Source organism: Nanorana parkeri, unplaced genomic scaffold, assembly GCF_000935625.1.
Source record: "Nanorana parkeri isolate BGI_ZX_2015 unplaced genomic scaffold, ASM93562v1 scaffold193, whole genome shotgun sequence".
Classification (NCBI taxonomy): Eukaryota; Metazoa; Chordata; class Amphibia; order Anura; family Dicroglossidae; genus Nanorana; species Nanorana parkeri.
In genome coordinates, this window is record NW_017306461.1 from 592,275 (window position 1) to 608,777 (window position 16,503).

Sequence of the window (16,503 nt, forward strand, 5' to 3'; positions counted from 1 at the left end):
CTTGCTGACACTGTCCTTCCTCTGGACGGTGGCTACTTTTGTTCGCCATAGTCCCTGTGTGTTGTAAAGTAGCCACTGCTCCAAGCTCACTCCCGTGATAGACTATAATTTCAATACCAATTAGAAAACTAAATAGGAAATTGTAGTCCATCACAGGAGCAAGCTTGGAGTGTTGCCTACTTTACAACACACACAGGGACCATGGGGAACAAAAGTAGCCACCCTCCAGAAGGAAGCACGGTATCAGCACCAATTCAGAGATTATTTGAGGATCTACAAGCTGAGTGAAGCACAAATAAGATACATTTGTGTTAATAGTTATGGTACTTCAATGCATTTTTAAAATGTAACTCCTGAGTTTAGTGTCACTTTAAGCAATGCCAATGCCCATATTTCTCACGCTATCAGTTACATTGTAGAGTAGAATTTGTTTGGTAAATCAGCAGTGATTGTGAAGGTTTTCTACCCTGTGCCAAGGTCACACATACCAAGAAGGACCTTATATGGAAACTGACAGTAACCTAATGTAGTGAAAAAGCCCTTCAGAACTGAACAAAACAAGTAATGTACTTGCATATAAGACATTCACTGCCCTTTTTGTACTCATTTTTTTTTTAAAGGGGAATATTTATATTGTATAAGATATTATTTATCATGATATACATCATGCATCATTTGCAGCTCTTATAAAGCACATTTGCCAAGAAGATTCACCTACACATTAAATAATCACCAATATTCACCAGGTTAAACATTCAACTCAATTCACAAAATTATTGATGGTAGTTATAGTGTGACATTTATAAAAAGGGGTATTTCATTTGGAGTTTCTGTGGCTCTGCAGGGTACCCCATATAGGGGAAATGTAATCTTACAGAAAAGTTCTATGTCAGACTTCAGGATCAGTAGTGCCCCAGAGCACAGAAGAGCTAGCACTCGCATACCATGCCTCTGCTGTGCTGCCACTCATATACCTCCCCTCTTCATGTTTTAGTTATGTGATGCATCATATGATGGAGAGCTGAGTTAAAAAAATTGAGAACTTCCAAAAACTAGCGCAAAGACAAAAATATCCCAGCACACTTACCAGCTAGCCTGCAAAAAAAAAAATTACTCTGTCTAACTATTATCATTACATAGTATAGTTACATAGTATTTGGGGTTGAATAAAGATACAGGTCCATCAAGTGCAACCTTTTTGTGTCAATGCGCGATTGTGCATGTCTGTGTGCATGTGTGTGTGCATTAAAACAGAGGTTTTAGTTGCCCAAGTTTTGCAAAACATGTGTAGGCAACATGGCCCTGTCAAGAGTCCTCTGTGTATTTTGGTCCCAACTCTAATCTACAAGAGCCTCAATCTTGGAGCATATATAGCAAAAAATACATTGGGGTGATTTACTAACCTAAACACACACACGCACCAGGTGCGTGTGCATTTTTACACAGCAAAACGTTTTTATCAACCAAACCCGAGCAACGTGTCACATTTTCATGCCGTTATGGCACGTTTTTATGTATTTACGTACGTGTGCGTCATGTAACATGCGCCATAGGCTACACGCCGCTCTAATAGCGGCATGCAAGTCTCTAAAAGCATATTTCCACTAATGCCATATATGGAAAAATGATGCACATGATGCATATATAATGCTGCTTCACAGTTTAGACAAAAATAGTTAGCTCATGCATTTACATTCCTGCATTCATCAACGCAAGCAACACAACGTAGAGCTAATTTACACAGCATCACCTTGCAATTCATGCAGGGCTTTGCAGGGCTTTGCACAACACACCTGCTGGGTGTGTACACACTACAAAGGTGTCTAGATTCCACCAATAGATCATGCTGGGAGGGAACACACTACAGAGGTGTATACTTGTTCGTGGCATGTTTATAAGGTTAGTAAATCAACCCCATTGTGTGCATGTAAGCCTGGAGGAGCTAATTATAAATTGATGAGTGCAATTGCCATTTGTTTCACTTCTAAATCTGTCTTGAGTGCCATTGATCAAGAGGGCTGAATGATAGGCCAAAGACTGAGACTCTGGTCTCCTACAAATGCAATGACTTCATGTTTGCCTGAATTTTAGAAACACTGAGATAATTGAATAAAGGCTTTCTGCCACTTTTATGGAGGTTTGAAACTTTAAAAGGCCCTTCGCCAGTTTTGGTATCTTTACCAACACTTGCAAGAAATTCTGGTAGTTATTAATTGCGCCACTTTGGGAATCTGTTGTTATGGTTGCAACAGATTCAAAAATAATTACTGCCAGTTTACAGATTGGAAACTTCCAGTTTGACCGCTTCTCATTCATTGACAGCTGAATGTAAACAAAGGGGTGGGGGATACTGGCTGACATCATGTCATCAGTGACATCGGTGTAATAAGCAAAGTGACCAGGCAGAGAGCTCAGTAATGCTGAGCCTATGATTTTTTGGCTCAGCATTACTGAGCTGCACTGAGGACAGAGTGTCATGTACCTGTTTCCATCAGGTACAAAAATCTAGGGCAAGCACTGCCATTTGTCATACAGATGCATGACAGAATTCTAATGAGTGTTGAATTCCCCCCCCAGTGTATTCAGTTCAAAAGAGGTTCAAACGAGGTTTATTGAGTTGACATGAACTTACTTTGTTTAGCCAAAATGCAGGCCTGGAGGATGCACATCAAGGCTCCTTAAGTCACATTACTCTGCCCTTCTGGATCTGCTGTATTTCCTTTTTTTATCTAAAGGGGAAATGCAGACATTTATCTTTTTGTGCATATTGAACTCGCTCAGCTTTCTCTGCTGCAACAGATTGCTTCTACACAGCTGGACAGCACATCAGAGAAAAAAAATGTATCATACATGCTTTTAATCTTTTCTCCCTGAGTCTAACAAAGTCAGTAAAAGATTAGTAGCTGGATTCTCTCTAAATCTGGGTATACAAGGTTAGAATTTTGTATGAATGCTCATACAAAAATACTCGACAGAACATCCGATTATTCAATAACGATGAATGTTGTTTGAAATTTAATTTGATTTTAACATTACATTTTGGAATGAATGGAGTTTCCCAAATGAAAACCACATTCACTGTAAAATGTGGTTTTGTGTTAATGCGTTAATTCAAGAAAAATTCCCATCCTGCTCCTTTGTTTTTTTTATCATCTCTACAGTCAAAAATAATCGCTGATTTGACTCCATTAATTATTAGAAAATTGAATGAAAGTTTTGAAAATTACTATTTTCGAACAAAATGCTAACCATCTATACCCAACTTTAGGCAAGCTAGTGGAAACATGGCATACCCACAGAGATGTTTTTTTGCAGTCACATGATCAAGGCATTTGCACATAGCAAGACTCACACACAGGTAAACAGAAAAAGCAAAAAACCTTGTACGGGTCAGACAGAACTTACCACCCACATAGTCAATTTGAAAATAGCTGCTGGCAGCATATATAAAAAAAACCTAGGCCTGTTTCAGCTGAGTTGGCTCATTAATTTTTAGCACCAAACGTAAGTATGAAATTCACTTTGAGCATCCATGCTCATTAAATATTATATCGACACTCATATTTACTCTAAAACCTAATCGTGTCCCTCTCCCAATATTAAAACATTACCTCTAACCAAGACCTAAAAATGAAAGTCTAACACTTAACCTCTCCCACCACTTAACCTTTCACTCTTCACCCAAATCCTTAACTTGAAACTCATGTCTTAATCCTACTAAACAGCTGAGTATAGACCCAAAAGCCATTAGTTACCTCTCTCAAAACGTCCCCAGCAAAAGGTAAAAGTACTATGCAGCGGATAAATCCATAAAGTTTCTCAGAAACTTTTGGGGTTGTTTTAGCAATCAAACATTCATACAATAAGACTCCCACAGATCTCACATTGCTCATGTTCATGCAGTATGGACCAGTGAAGGCCATAAATGTTGTCAGCCAGAATTTTCACAATCCCTGTTAGAGACGTTCAGCAGCACCACCTTCTCCAGCTCTCTACAGCCGAAGAACTATTCTATTCCGACGAAGTCTTATGACGAAACATGTAGACGAGCGGGTGTACGTTGAGATCACTAAACCCCAGTCTTTACATAGAAGGAGCACATCGGTGCGGTGTTTATATGCGATTTGTTTCGACTCTTGTGAGTATTTTTAACCTTTTTAATAAAGTTTTTTATTGGACATACTGCACTATGAATGTCCCCATCTATTCCCTTTGAGCTATTTTTGGGTCGCTTGGGTGGTACTGCTGAACGTCTCTCACAGGGATTGTTGAGAGGCAGACCAACAATTGGACATACCCTAAGTGAGTTTACAAAGGCTATCTGGAGAGTGCAGACCTTTTCTGTTATTACACGTGGAGCACTGAGACGCACGGAACATTAAAACTTCACATATGGACATTATGATTTTTTGATCATCACTTTTCACTTTATTTTTTAAGGACATTTATTATGATATTTTATACCTTATAGTTGTTTATACTTATATACACATGCAACTTGTGTACATCACGGGTTTATACCTTTGCTGAGATTTTATTTTCTTGTAGATATTTATCACTTCATTATATCCCACATTTGAATGTAGTGGTTTCTGAGAAAACTGCATCAAAGACAAAACTTGTTAGATTTGTATCACATTTTATATAGATTATTCACTTGAGCGCAGTGTAATTTGGATTTCATACATGAGGAGGCAGCTGTGTGGGGATGAATTGTTTGAGAATGTGATGGTTGAGTGGTAGTCTGAGGTGGGATAGGCTTCCCTGAAGAGATGAGTCTTAAGGGATTGCCTAATTGTAATCGCTTAATTGTAGAGTGTTTTTCTAATGCAATAATGTAAGATATTTCAGTTGGTTTATACTTTCCCTAAAAAAAGGAACAGGTTTTAGTTTTCCATATCTGTTTATAGTGCCAAACAATCTGTAAAGCTTCATGTGATCTTATATATCTAGTTAGCAGAGCAGATGTTTCATTCACTTAACTGAAATGAAATGCAGTGATAGTCTATTACCAAGCAATTAATGACTACTGTGAAAAAAAGTTATAGATATCAGTTTTAGAGAAAGTATTCTTTTTATTTATCTCTTTGCCAACTTTAATGTCTAATGGGAGCCATATAAGGTTATAATGTAGAATATTAAAGAGGGGATAAAATATTGTTCTGTGAATTGTGTAACTATGAAATATGCAGCTGCAACTGTTTGCTGCAATAAAAAAGTCTAATGGTCTAATGAATGAACATTAGCAATATGCAGAGTACCGTAAGTAGGCTTATACTGTGCTCTGCTGCTTTATAATCTTCATGCTTCAGGGGTATCATAATAATGAGCCTTCTTCTAAGCAAATCCAGCACAACAAATGCATTGATTCAGAATTTGTTTTCAGTTTCTATTTCTTTTCTCATATTGCTTTATAAATGCAGTTACTTGGCTTCATTGGGCCTATTTATATGTACTTAGAAGCAAATTGGTTTGTTCACACTGGGATTTTTTTGTGTAGATTTATGTATATAAGATATTCCAAAATCTTTCGATCTGCCAGCCCCTTGGACCCTTTACCAGCATACTACAGAATCTCCAAGGTCATATTTTTTTGAATAACAACCCACCCATGGCCGGAGAGTGAAAAGCGAAAACATTGAGATGTACTATTAACCACTTGCTGACCATGGTGTTAAACCCCCTTCCTGTCCAGGCCATTTTCCAGTATTCAGCGCTGCGGTACTTTGACTGACATTTATTTTGTCATGCAGCGCTGTACTGAAATGAATTTTATACCATTTTAGGGGGACATTTAGAGCTTTCTTTTGGTGATATTTAATCACCATAGTTTTTTACTATGGGGTCTATTCACAAAGCTACCGAGGGCAGCCGAGTGAATGACCGATCTGAAGTGAAGTGAGCCGAACACTGTTCGGCTATTCACAATTATGAAAAAGTTCAGGAAATTTTGGAAAAAAACCTGTTTTCCCTACGTTATGTTAAAAAACATTTGCTGTTACCCAGTTTTCTGGTAAAATATTAAAGATGGGGTCATGTCGGGTAAATAGACACCTAAGGCCCCATTCACACTGAGCGGATTGCGTCGCGATATCGCGAGAAGTCGCCGGACAATGATTTTCAATAGAGCTGTCTTAATGTACAGCTGCATGTCGCCCGTCCCTCATCACGGTCGCAAGTCGCGCCTGCAGGACCATTTTTTCTGCGGATGTCGCACAATTTTTCTATTTTTTAATGCAGCCCGACGGTAAAGGTCATGCTACTGTCGCTGGATCGTCGCTGGAACGTCACCCCGACAGTCGCGCTATCCCAGCCGCTTGCATCCGCTTCTTAAGGTGTGTCCCTTTGTGTGAATGGGGCCTAACATGTCAAACCTTAAAATTGCGTGTGCCCACGAAATCGCAAAAAACTACCATGCCTAAAATTGGCCATAGGCTACGGTTTAAAAGCTTTTACCCCTCATCAGTTTAGTGTTATCAGTGATTTATGGCCCTAGAATGATTGCTCACATGCCCACGTTTGCGGTGATATGTAACATGTGTGGCGTAATTGTTGTTTTTTCGCATCTAGGCGCACCCGACGTGTATGTACGGTTATATGTGCGTGCACGCGGGGGCTGGGCACTTTTTTTTTGGTGTTTTTCTTATTTTAATATGAGACTTATTTTTTTAAGCTTTTTTTTACACTTAACACATGTTCTCTTTATGCTATCACATAGGGGTCTAACAAGCCCCCTATGTGATAACTAATATACAATGACAGGTCCTCTTAATGGAGACATCAGGGGTCTCTAAGACCTCTAATGTCTCCTAGGGACTCCCAAAGAAGCTGATGAAGCACAGATCTGCTTCACAAGCTTCTTCTCTGACTATAGCAGCCAGAGAAATGACAGCTAACGGCGGAATTGATGTAATACACATCGCTTCTGCCTTTAGAGAGAGAGGAGGAGAGATCAGCAGTAGGGGTAGGGGAATTCTGATCTCTCCTCTGTTCTCACCATAGGCAGCTGTTGTTGCCCAGAGCCCGGGATAACTGGCAGTGGGGGTGGGGAAGGGGAAGCGTGGCAATGGAGGGGGAGCGTGGCAATGGAGGGAGGCGCACACACTGCATGTAGTCATACAAGCGATCAGCCAGCTATAGAGCCAGCCGAACGCTTGTATGTAACAGCTTGTACTGGTTGTTTTGATTCCCAGTGGAATTCTGCTCACGCCTGCAGAAAAAAAATCACATATAAGTATGTCCACCTGCTGGAAGCATCCGCCGTCCGACCATGTTTTTACAATGGGCAGATGGCAACTGGTTAATGAGTATGACTTACAATATTGGGAATTCTAGGGGCTTGTTGCTTTTGCTCATCAGTAACCCAATAGAAAGCAGAATTTCAGAAGGGATTGGGTGCATTGCTAGCAGACCATATTTTATATCATATACCTAAATGAAAATATTATTTAAAGTGTAATATTAGAGTTGTATTAAACTCTCAAACTGTTTTCAATAATGGATCCAGATCAAACAAATATACATTGCCCAACAAAGTATTTCTTTACATTTTTGTTCAAGTACTTACAGTCATCATGTTTCTGAACAGCTGACTCCATATCTCTCAGTTCAGTTACCCTGAACTTCCAGTCCAGTACAACATCACAAGGAACAGAGCAGTCTCCGGTGGATTACACAATAGGAAAAGGGCAGGGTTTCTTATCCATATGTTGTTTCTGTTGTTCTGATATAGAAGAGCAGGTGATGTCCAGAGACTTCTGCTTACAGATTTCTGAATAATCTATGGTTGCAAGTGGCCTACTTCGTGGTAGAGGGAAAAGATGGAAAGACAAACAAAATTGCCTGTGTACAAAGCATTAGTAAAACATTATCTTGAATATACAATTCGGTTAAGGGCACTGGTTCACAAAATGAACGTTTGGGATTGGAAAAAGTGTGGATAACAGTAACTGATTAAATAATGAGTATGGGAAACCTCGTCTTCTAGGAAAGATAAACTGAACTGAAATTATTCACCCATCAGATGAGACCAATAAGGGGCATAATGTATAAATACTGTATATGATATAATACATTCTGTAGAAAGTTGTTTACTTTAAAGTTTATTTCCACTTTTTTGTCAAATTTGAGAAAACCCCTCTGTTTGTTATGTATTCCCACTCAAAAAGCATACGTAACAGAATTTTTTTAACAAATATTTCCTAACTTTTAAGTTTTTCTGGTGATAACGTTTATGAAGAGTCTAGGCTACTTTTAGTAGTTTGAAAGTGAATGTAGAGGTACAAACTGTTAGGACATACATTGGTGAAATTTAGTTTACAACTGATAATAAAATCTGCCAGCACAGTACAGACAGGGTTAATTAGTGTAATCATAACTTTCCACAGCCCCCTCCTTAACATTACATAGGGAGGAAGCTAGGTAGAATTTTTAAGCATGTAAAAATAACCTAAAAATGTATTTTCTTTAGGTATGCTTCAAAATGTGAATGGGAATGTGGAACAAACCTAATATAGGTGTTATCCCAACTTAGCTGCAAAAGTGGAAATACACATTAAGGTCACTGCGAAAGACAAAATGATCACAAGGCATTTGTGATTAGAGTAAGATATTTCAATTCAACACTCAGAAATGGTTTTTCACTGTAAGAGCTGTTAAACAGTAGAATAGTCTTCCACAGAAACAAATTGGCAGATCGTTTCCAAATGCATAAAATATATACAGCTTCCAATATTTATGAGAAATAATGTTACAGAATGTTAAAGCATTGAGTTATGCAATTACCTTTGATGGCAGGGAAAACAACTTTTCCTTCAACTTGAACCACCATTTATCAGGTTTTTGCCTTCTTCAGAAATAAATGGGGGGTTTAGGTTTCTAAGGATGCCGTGTTTTTGTTTTCTTTTGGTTAAACAGCCTAGCTATGTAATTACCTACTGTTAAAATACCATGAGATATAAATAAATAAAATATATAACTTGTCCGCAGTCCTTTTCATATTTAGAACCAGCGATGCTATTTCATGCTCCTTTTTGTTTTTGTAAGTTGAATTCAACTGCCTTATTGAAACATGATTCAAATCTTTTGAAATAAAAACACTGTATACTGTTCATAACAAGCTGTAGTTCATGATGTATGTGAAAAATTAAATAGAACACAACACATTTGTGGCAAGAATGAAGTTATTACAAGGACCTTGAAATTGAAGATTTGTTGTAAATCAAAGATGGAACATTCTGCTTTGTGTTGTTTTCTTGACTTAGAGGATAATAAGCAAGGTTCTACAACATATATAACTGGATGTGCCCACAGTCCTTCTTCAGATGTTAAGTGACAATGCAAACTCAGACTAGCAAAGTAAAAAAAAAAAAGGACACAGATTGATTGCAAACAGTGTATCATAATTGCTTATGTGGATAGGATGAAAAACATATGTCTGTTTGTTCAACTTCTTAAAAAATGTCCTTTTATTCTGAAACCTCAGTAGATCAAAGGAAGTCTAATTGTGCAATGTGTAACTGCAGCTAAGAGAGAGGGTTAAATCTTTTTTTTTTCCTTTTTTTCTATATGTGTTCCTTTGGGTAGATTTTCCTTTGCTCCATTTCCGAGTGACAGGTGGTCACTGGAATAGAAATCGAAAGCAAGTCTCCCCAAGAAAGCCGAAGACAGCTACAAAAAATAGTACAGTGGGAAGAATTAGAATCTCTTTCAGGTTTTATTGCTGTCTACATCTATGCATGGGAGATTTATTGCTCAACTACTGGGACACAGACAGCAACAACAAATAAAGAGAGGTTCTAGGTCTTCCCTGAACAATCCAGAATTACGTTTTGGCTGAAATGCTATTTTAAAGCACATAGCAATTTTCCATAATAGGGACACACTCAGACACAGTTCAGATGTAGCCATTGTTTCTCTATGGCACAGCAGAAAAGCACACACACTCTTCCCTTTAGACATTTTCTATGCCTATTGTTTTTAGTCCACAACTCTCAGTTTTGTTTCCCCCTGCTTACGTTGTAATGTAGCATCAAAAGAAGAGTAAAGCTCTCCTAAAGTAAAACATACTTTTAACTGCTACATCACTTAAAAAGTCACTATGATGTAATATTTTAATCATTTGACTTTGTTGATTGTATTTTGGGGTAAAGTATGGGGTGCACTAATTATGGAAACTTTGCATTAGTAAAAATTTAATGTTTTGCTTTTTTCCTATTTATCCCAAATAAAAAACAAGGAAATAAAAATATGTGACCAAATTTGCTACCAAATTAAAGCACTGTATGCCCTAAAAATGTATAATAATCTATATTACAGTGGACTACAAAACATAAAAAAATATAATGTATGGAACTGAGACATCGCCGAAATGAAAAAAATATGCGAGAGGATTTAGGGAGAAAAGGGTCTGGGAAGTCATGTGGTTAATTATATTCGTAAATTGCTACAGCTACAAATATTGTTACCAATTTGGTTGCAATAAAACATGCTATGTCTTGTAGTAGTCCATATACTAACATTTACTGTTATTTTGTGTTAATTAAAAGATGCCCTGTGATTATGGCTCTTGAGGAGTGAGTGCAGTGATACAAACGTTGACAAATTTGTTGGTATCAGTATTACAGCTCATTGAAACAGTGCTTCATTCCTCCTGAAAAGTGATTAAATTAAAACCATTTGTCTTATATACAGTATACCTGCATGGCTTTGGTATGTTATGTTAGTAAAGCAAATAAAGGAATACATTATTGCTTATTGCCTCACTGAAGTCAATGGCACTGCAGCCACACCCCCCGCCATCAGTGCGATTGCCCGCACCAGAATGCATGGCACATCAGTTGCTGCATTCTGGTCCAGTGTGATCTGAAAAAATAGTGCTTGCAGCATTTTTTTAGATCGTACCGGCCCGGAACACAGGGACTGATGTGCCACACATTCTGGTGTGGGTGATCGCACTGCTGGTGAGGTGTGTGGCTGTTGTGCCATTGACTGCAATGCACGACCACGCCCCCTGGCGCCCCTGAATGCAGGAAGCCAGCCGCGATACGATACAGCAACCCACTGCTCTGGAACACACTGTTTATGGTGTGAACAAGCCCTAAGGGTACCATCATTTTTATCCATGCCACGGTTTTATTATTTAAATCATTCTGCTGAATAAAAAATCAAAAGCAAGGTTTGATTTCTGTTTTGTTTATTATGAAGTAAACAATGATGAATGGCAATGACTTTGGTCAGTTTCAAGATACCTCAGAGAAAATTGTGGTTTCTTTTTTGTGCAAGGGTACCAACAAATGTATTCATGTCTGCAGGCGATTCTTGTTTTGTACAGATCACTTGTACTATCACATTGGGGCAATTCATTTAAGTAAAACAAGTTTTAAAGAAAATTAAAGAAAATAAATAATAATGCACACAATTTTTAACCTGGGCATGTTGGGTGTCTATTTACTTGTCAAAACCTCATATTTTATATGTTATGAAACAATGGGTATTATATTGTGTTTTTTGGCATTAACATTGACTTCAGTGTATTTTTTACACAAATGTTGGGTTTCATAAATAGTTGCACTAATATCACGCGATGTAAAAAATATGTCACTGCCACCATTTTATTTTATAAGGTCTTTCAGCACTCTTAAGGGCTTTAAGTAATTTTCAGGCCTAAAATGTGGATTATAACAAGTGAGCAAAAAACGCCTCGGCAACGAGCACGCTGTAGGGCCTTTCCTGTGTATAATAATGTACATAAACATTTCAGTGTATTTAAACTGTTTCTATTATTTTCAGCTTGGAAACTAACTCCAATTTTGAGATATTATCTTGGATTGTATTTTTTTGCTGTTAATTTTTAAAGCAATACCCTGCTAGTATATTTCAAGGTATATTTGCTAGTATATTTCCTTGTTGATTGGGTACTGAAGTTTACATTATTTTTTAAACTTTTTTTCTTTATCTCAGTATTATTTTCTCCTTACTTTCCTCCCCCCTCCATCTTTACCCCTCCTATCTTACTTTTTCCCCTTCCTTTTCTCTTTGCACCTTTGGTATTCCTTCTTTCATGTTTTTCCTTTCACACACCCTTTTGCACCCTTGTCCCTTCTTAGAGCATTTGGCTCTCTTGTATATGCCCCTTCCCCTCCCTCCTGGGATGGCAGAGCACACATACCTTTTACTCTGCTTCTCTTTCTATGTTACTGGTTTGCAGTAGTGACAACTGATAGTCCAGCATCACAAGGTGCGGGTGGTCGGGCTGTGCATGCTGCAAGCTGCACCTAAATATAGTGGTGGGCTCCTCACTCCAAGGCATGTGTATGACTTCTTAGCAGCTGGGACATTGATCACATTCTAGGTTTTATGGTGATCCTCTAATCAGACAGGTTGGTCTGATTTTGTGGCTCTTCAATACAGGACCTAAAGGCATTATGGCATGCAGGAGGCGGTTAGAAATGCAAATTTAGGTAATATGTTGTTTGTATAGCTATGTTTGTTATGGCATAAATATGATTGACTTGAATATGCATACATTGTTTGCTATTTTTGGCATTTTTTGGCAACATTGTGACATCAGAAGTTGGGTAGTAATCTACAGTATCTTTACTGTGTTTGATTGGTGAATGTTTATTTTAAGTATTTGATCTATGTTCTTCACACTTTTTACATGCATGAAAAAGACACCCTGCGCACTAGTACTTATTGTGTGTGATTAATTAAATTAATAAATTTTGACTATATGGTATGCGTCCATAGTGTGCTGGTGATATACACTTTCTTTTAAAAATTTTAAAGTCCATATTTTCTGCTTTATGCATGTGGAATATTTAAAAAACTTAATGGTAAATATGGCTGAAATTGTTTAGTAAATGTTTGGAAAATAGGGAACTAGAAAAAAGGGTGAACTGACGTATTGGCTTGGTGAACAATACTGTGAAACTTGTTTTTTGAAACAGGAAGAAAAAAACACAAGTAGTTTTTGTGAACAAAAGTTCACACATAATGGCATGCACAGATGTTTGACCCATGATTGAACTAGATTTATCTGGACTAAAGTAATGTTTATTTTGTATAAGATATACTGTACATGACATCCATCCAGAGACAAAAAAGAGGTGCCCAAATATGTGGGACTGGACATCTCCAATCAGTGTTTACCAGTTACCGTCTGGAGGGGTTGATTCTACAAACTTTTTTTTTTTTAAACTCTAATAGTTTATTTATTTTTATTTGGATTAAACATATTCCCCTAATCTTCAACAAATTCCCCAAATGTGACACCTGTACTCAACGTGACAACTTAAAGAATAAGAGTGCTAATTTATGTGTATAAACCCGCACAAAGGTTTTGGTCTTGTTGTTCAACTTGAAAATGATTAGTTTTCAGTAACAATTATGAAAGAGATTAATTTTTCACATGGCACAGTCTTCACATGTTTAGATTACATGACAGTCCAACTTTTGCCATGGTTCTCCCTAAAATTAAAAAGTGAAGCATGCTCACACTCTGTAACTCTGAAGTTGACTTCACAATAAGCACCACGTGTCTTGGAACTTCTCTATGACGTGCATTATCCACACAGAGCACAGTATTAGCACTTATTCACACCTGGGCATTTTGTAGCTTGATGTCCAAAGCTCCAAAATGCACAGCGACCAAAATGCCATAATTTTAAATTGTGCTTTTACACAAGTGAGCGCTTAGATGTATGTAGCTCAACACCTGAAGCTCAAAATGGTACATGAGCTACTTTTGAAGCAGAATGGGCCATTTTGACTCCAAAGAATTCAAAAGAAGCGCCTGAAAAAGGCCTCAAAATTAGCAAAAAGGCTAAACAACCATTTCCTTATTCTAGTACTTAGTTTTCCATTGGATAAAACAAAAATGCTCAAGCCTGGGTATGACTAAACAAAATGCCCAAAATCTCCCCCAAAAAACCCATTCCAAAATCACCTGTAAATGCTTAAGCAGGTGTTAATGTAGACTTACGTCTGTATGATTCAGCACAATTATTGTTTTAAAAAAGTTGATATCTTGAAATATCTAGACTTTTTTTATTTGTCAGTCGGCTGTCTTCAAAATGAAGTATGACTGCATTTGTAAATGCTGCTTTATTTGGGTATTTTGGAGCACTGATGGAGACAGATACTCTACTATCCTACTGCTTTTCAAGCTCCTAGGGCAGTGAAGCATTTTAGTATATCAGAGAAAATGAGCAGGGGGAAATGGTGAGGATGCAGTCAGCTCAGTTATAAATCAGAGCTGTTTGATAAAATGCATTCTGACTATATATTAGAAAGAAGTTGAATCCATAGTTAAAGATAAACTCCATGCAAACAGCTAAATACATATGTGAAATACATAAAGAGCACTTGTTTTACTTGCTAAAGGGGTTGTGTTTATGTCCATCCAGCTCTGTCACACAGTTCAGCTCTGTCTGGAAGGTTAAGCGAGGTGCGGCAGCCTTAAATAGAGCAAATTCAATATTTAATTAATGTTTTTACAAACAAAAATGGAGTTGCTCAGTTTTTTAAACTTACAGGGTTATTCACAAAAGGGTGAAGAGTTTGTAGAAGGCAGAAGAAGTGAACAATCTAGGACAACATAGCTGAGCTGGACAGTGAGCTGAATTGGAGACATTTTCTAAATCAGCTATGTTGCCCTAGATTGTTCCCTTCTCCTGCCTTCTCCAAACTCTTCACCCTTTTGTGAATAACCCATTAGTAATTTATTCTGTCAGTCAGAGCTACAGTTTCTAAACCATGTCTGTTTCTACAGCTCAGCCCAAATGCAGGGTGTACCCGGGCACTCCTGAAGATGCTCTACTGTCCGTACTGTCGTGGACTTCCCACACTGAAACCTTGTCACAACTACTGTCTCAATGTGATGAAAGGCTGCTTGGCTAATCAGGCTGATTTGGACGTTGAATGGAATCTCTTTGTTGGTAAGGAATTTCATTTATCTATGTTCCTAATTCTAACTTGATTTATATGGTGTTTTCATTGAAGTGTACAAATAAGTTATTTTAATTAATAATGAGCACTTGGTGAATAGATATTAGCTTAAGTGTGGGTTTTTTCATAAAAAGGTGCAATTAAATATATACTGTACAGTCATGGAATTAATGCTTTGTAGTGTCGAACTGAATGTGTTGATGTAGGGATTATTGGCACAATTATCCATACACATGCCAGTACAGTGTGATGTGGTATCCTACAGAGTTGTACAAAATCCTAAACTAAAGGTGCTTTTGTTGTTATGAATTTTAGTACAATGGTTTAGTAAAAATGGGTTTGAATGGTTGACTGAGATTGTGCTGGAAATCACCAAGTTTACAGTCAGTTTGATCCTTTGCAAAAAAAAAATACTGAGAATTGTGTAATTTAAAGAGAGACTTTACCCTTATCTTTAAAATGACAACAAAGGCACCTTTAGGAATGTTTAGTAATTGCAATCAGACAGATACTTCTAGATAATTGCAGGCTTTTTATTCCTTGCATACCATATGTTTCCTTTTCTTCTCATTCTTCTCATGGTGGCCAGTTTTACTAAGGGAAGATTAATCCATCTCCCTTTTCTTCCTGTAACTCTGGCACATGTGACTAGGACATGTGACCATGAACATCATCTCAGGGGTGGGAAATGCTTTTCCCTGAGATCTTGTGAGATTTTGCAGTTTACAGATAAGATATCCCAGCAATGCACTGTGATTTAACCTTCCCAGGATGCATCTCCCAGGCATGGGCTACATCACTAATGCCTAAGAGGACCAGGAAGTGAAAAAACAGTAATTGTAAACAAAAGAAAAATATGTTTATTTAACTAATAAATGTAAAATGATTTCATATCAGCATGCAGAGGTGCATACTAATGTGATTTTTTGTGAAACGCGTAAAGGTTCACTTTAAGACTTGCTATTATTATTTACACTAGAGTTATTAAAAGACATCTATGTGAGATAACTTCCGTGTATGTGTATATTGTTTTTTTTTCCTTTGATACCTATTTCAGAGATCAAATATGATTAAAAAAGGATATTGAAATCAACAAATATGTCCAATGAACGATTTTAGCTTCTACATTCCTTTCTGTAGCAATGTTGGGCAATACTGACCATTTACTACTTCACACGTTTCGCATTTTATATTTATGAAAAAAGCAGGAAAGGCATCATGGGAGATGAGTGGTTACACAAGAGCAACAATTCAAATTTTGGCATGTGATCATGGCATGCAATTTATAAGTATAAATGATTTTATATACAGTATACAGTATTTATAAGAACATGTAAGTTATGATAGGGCTGTGTTATGTTGTGGTTAGAAAAGTATAGAGTTCTGCTTTAACTGCCTCCGGGCCGGCCGTAGTAGAAAAACGGCTGGCCCGGAGCTCTCTAGATCTGAGCGGCCGTTTTTAAAAAACAGGCAGCGATGCCTGATACCATACAAGCGATCCGCCGGCTTTAGAGCCGACGGACCGCGTGTATGGGGTGCCGATCGGTGCCCCCC

At 37.6% G+C, this 16,503-nt stretch overlaps 1 protein-coding gene across 2 annotated transcripts in view; it reads left to right on the plus strand.

Moving 5' to 3' along the window:
- The window catches only part of GPC6 (glypican 6), a 450,840-nt gene that overhangs the window by 265,272 nt on the left and 169,065 nt on the right, over nucleotides 1-16,503 (plus strand). For both annotated transcript variants that reach the window (XM_018555360.1, XM_018555361.1), the window contains exon 4: nucleotides 14,774-14,939. In XM_018555360.1, coding sequence (XP_018410862.1) covers nucleotides 14,774-14,939 — 166 coding nt within the window. The remainder of the gene's footprint in view (nucleotides 1-14,773; nucleotides 14,940-16,503) is intronic.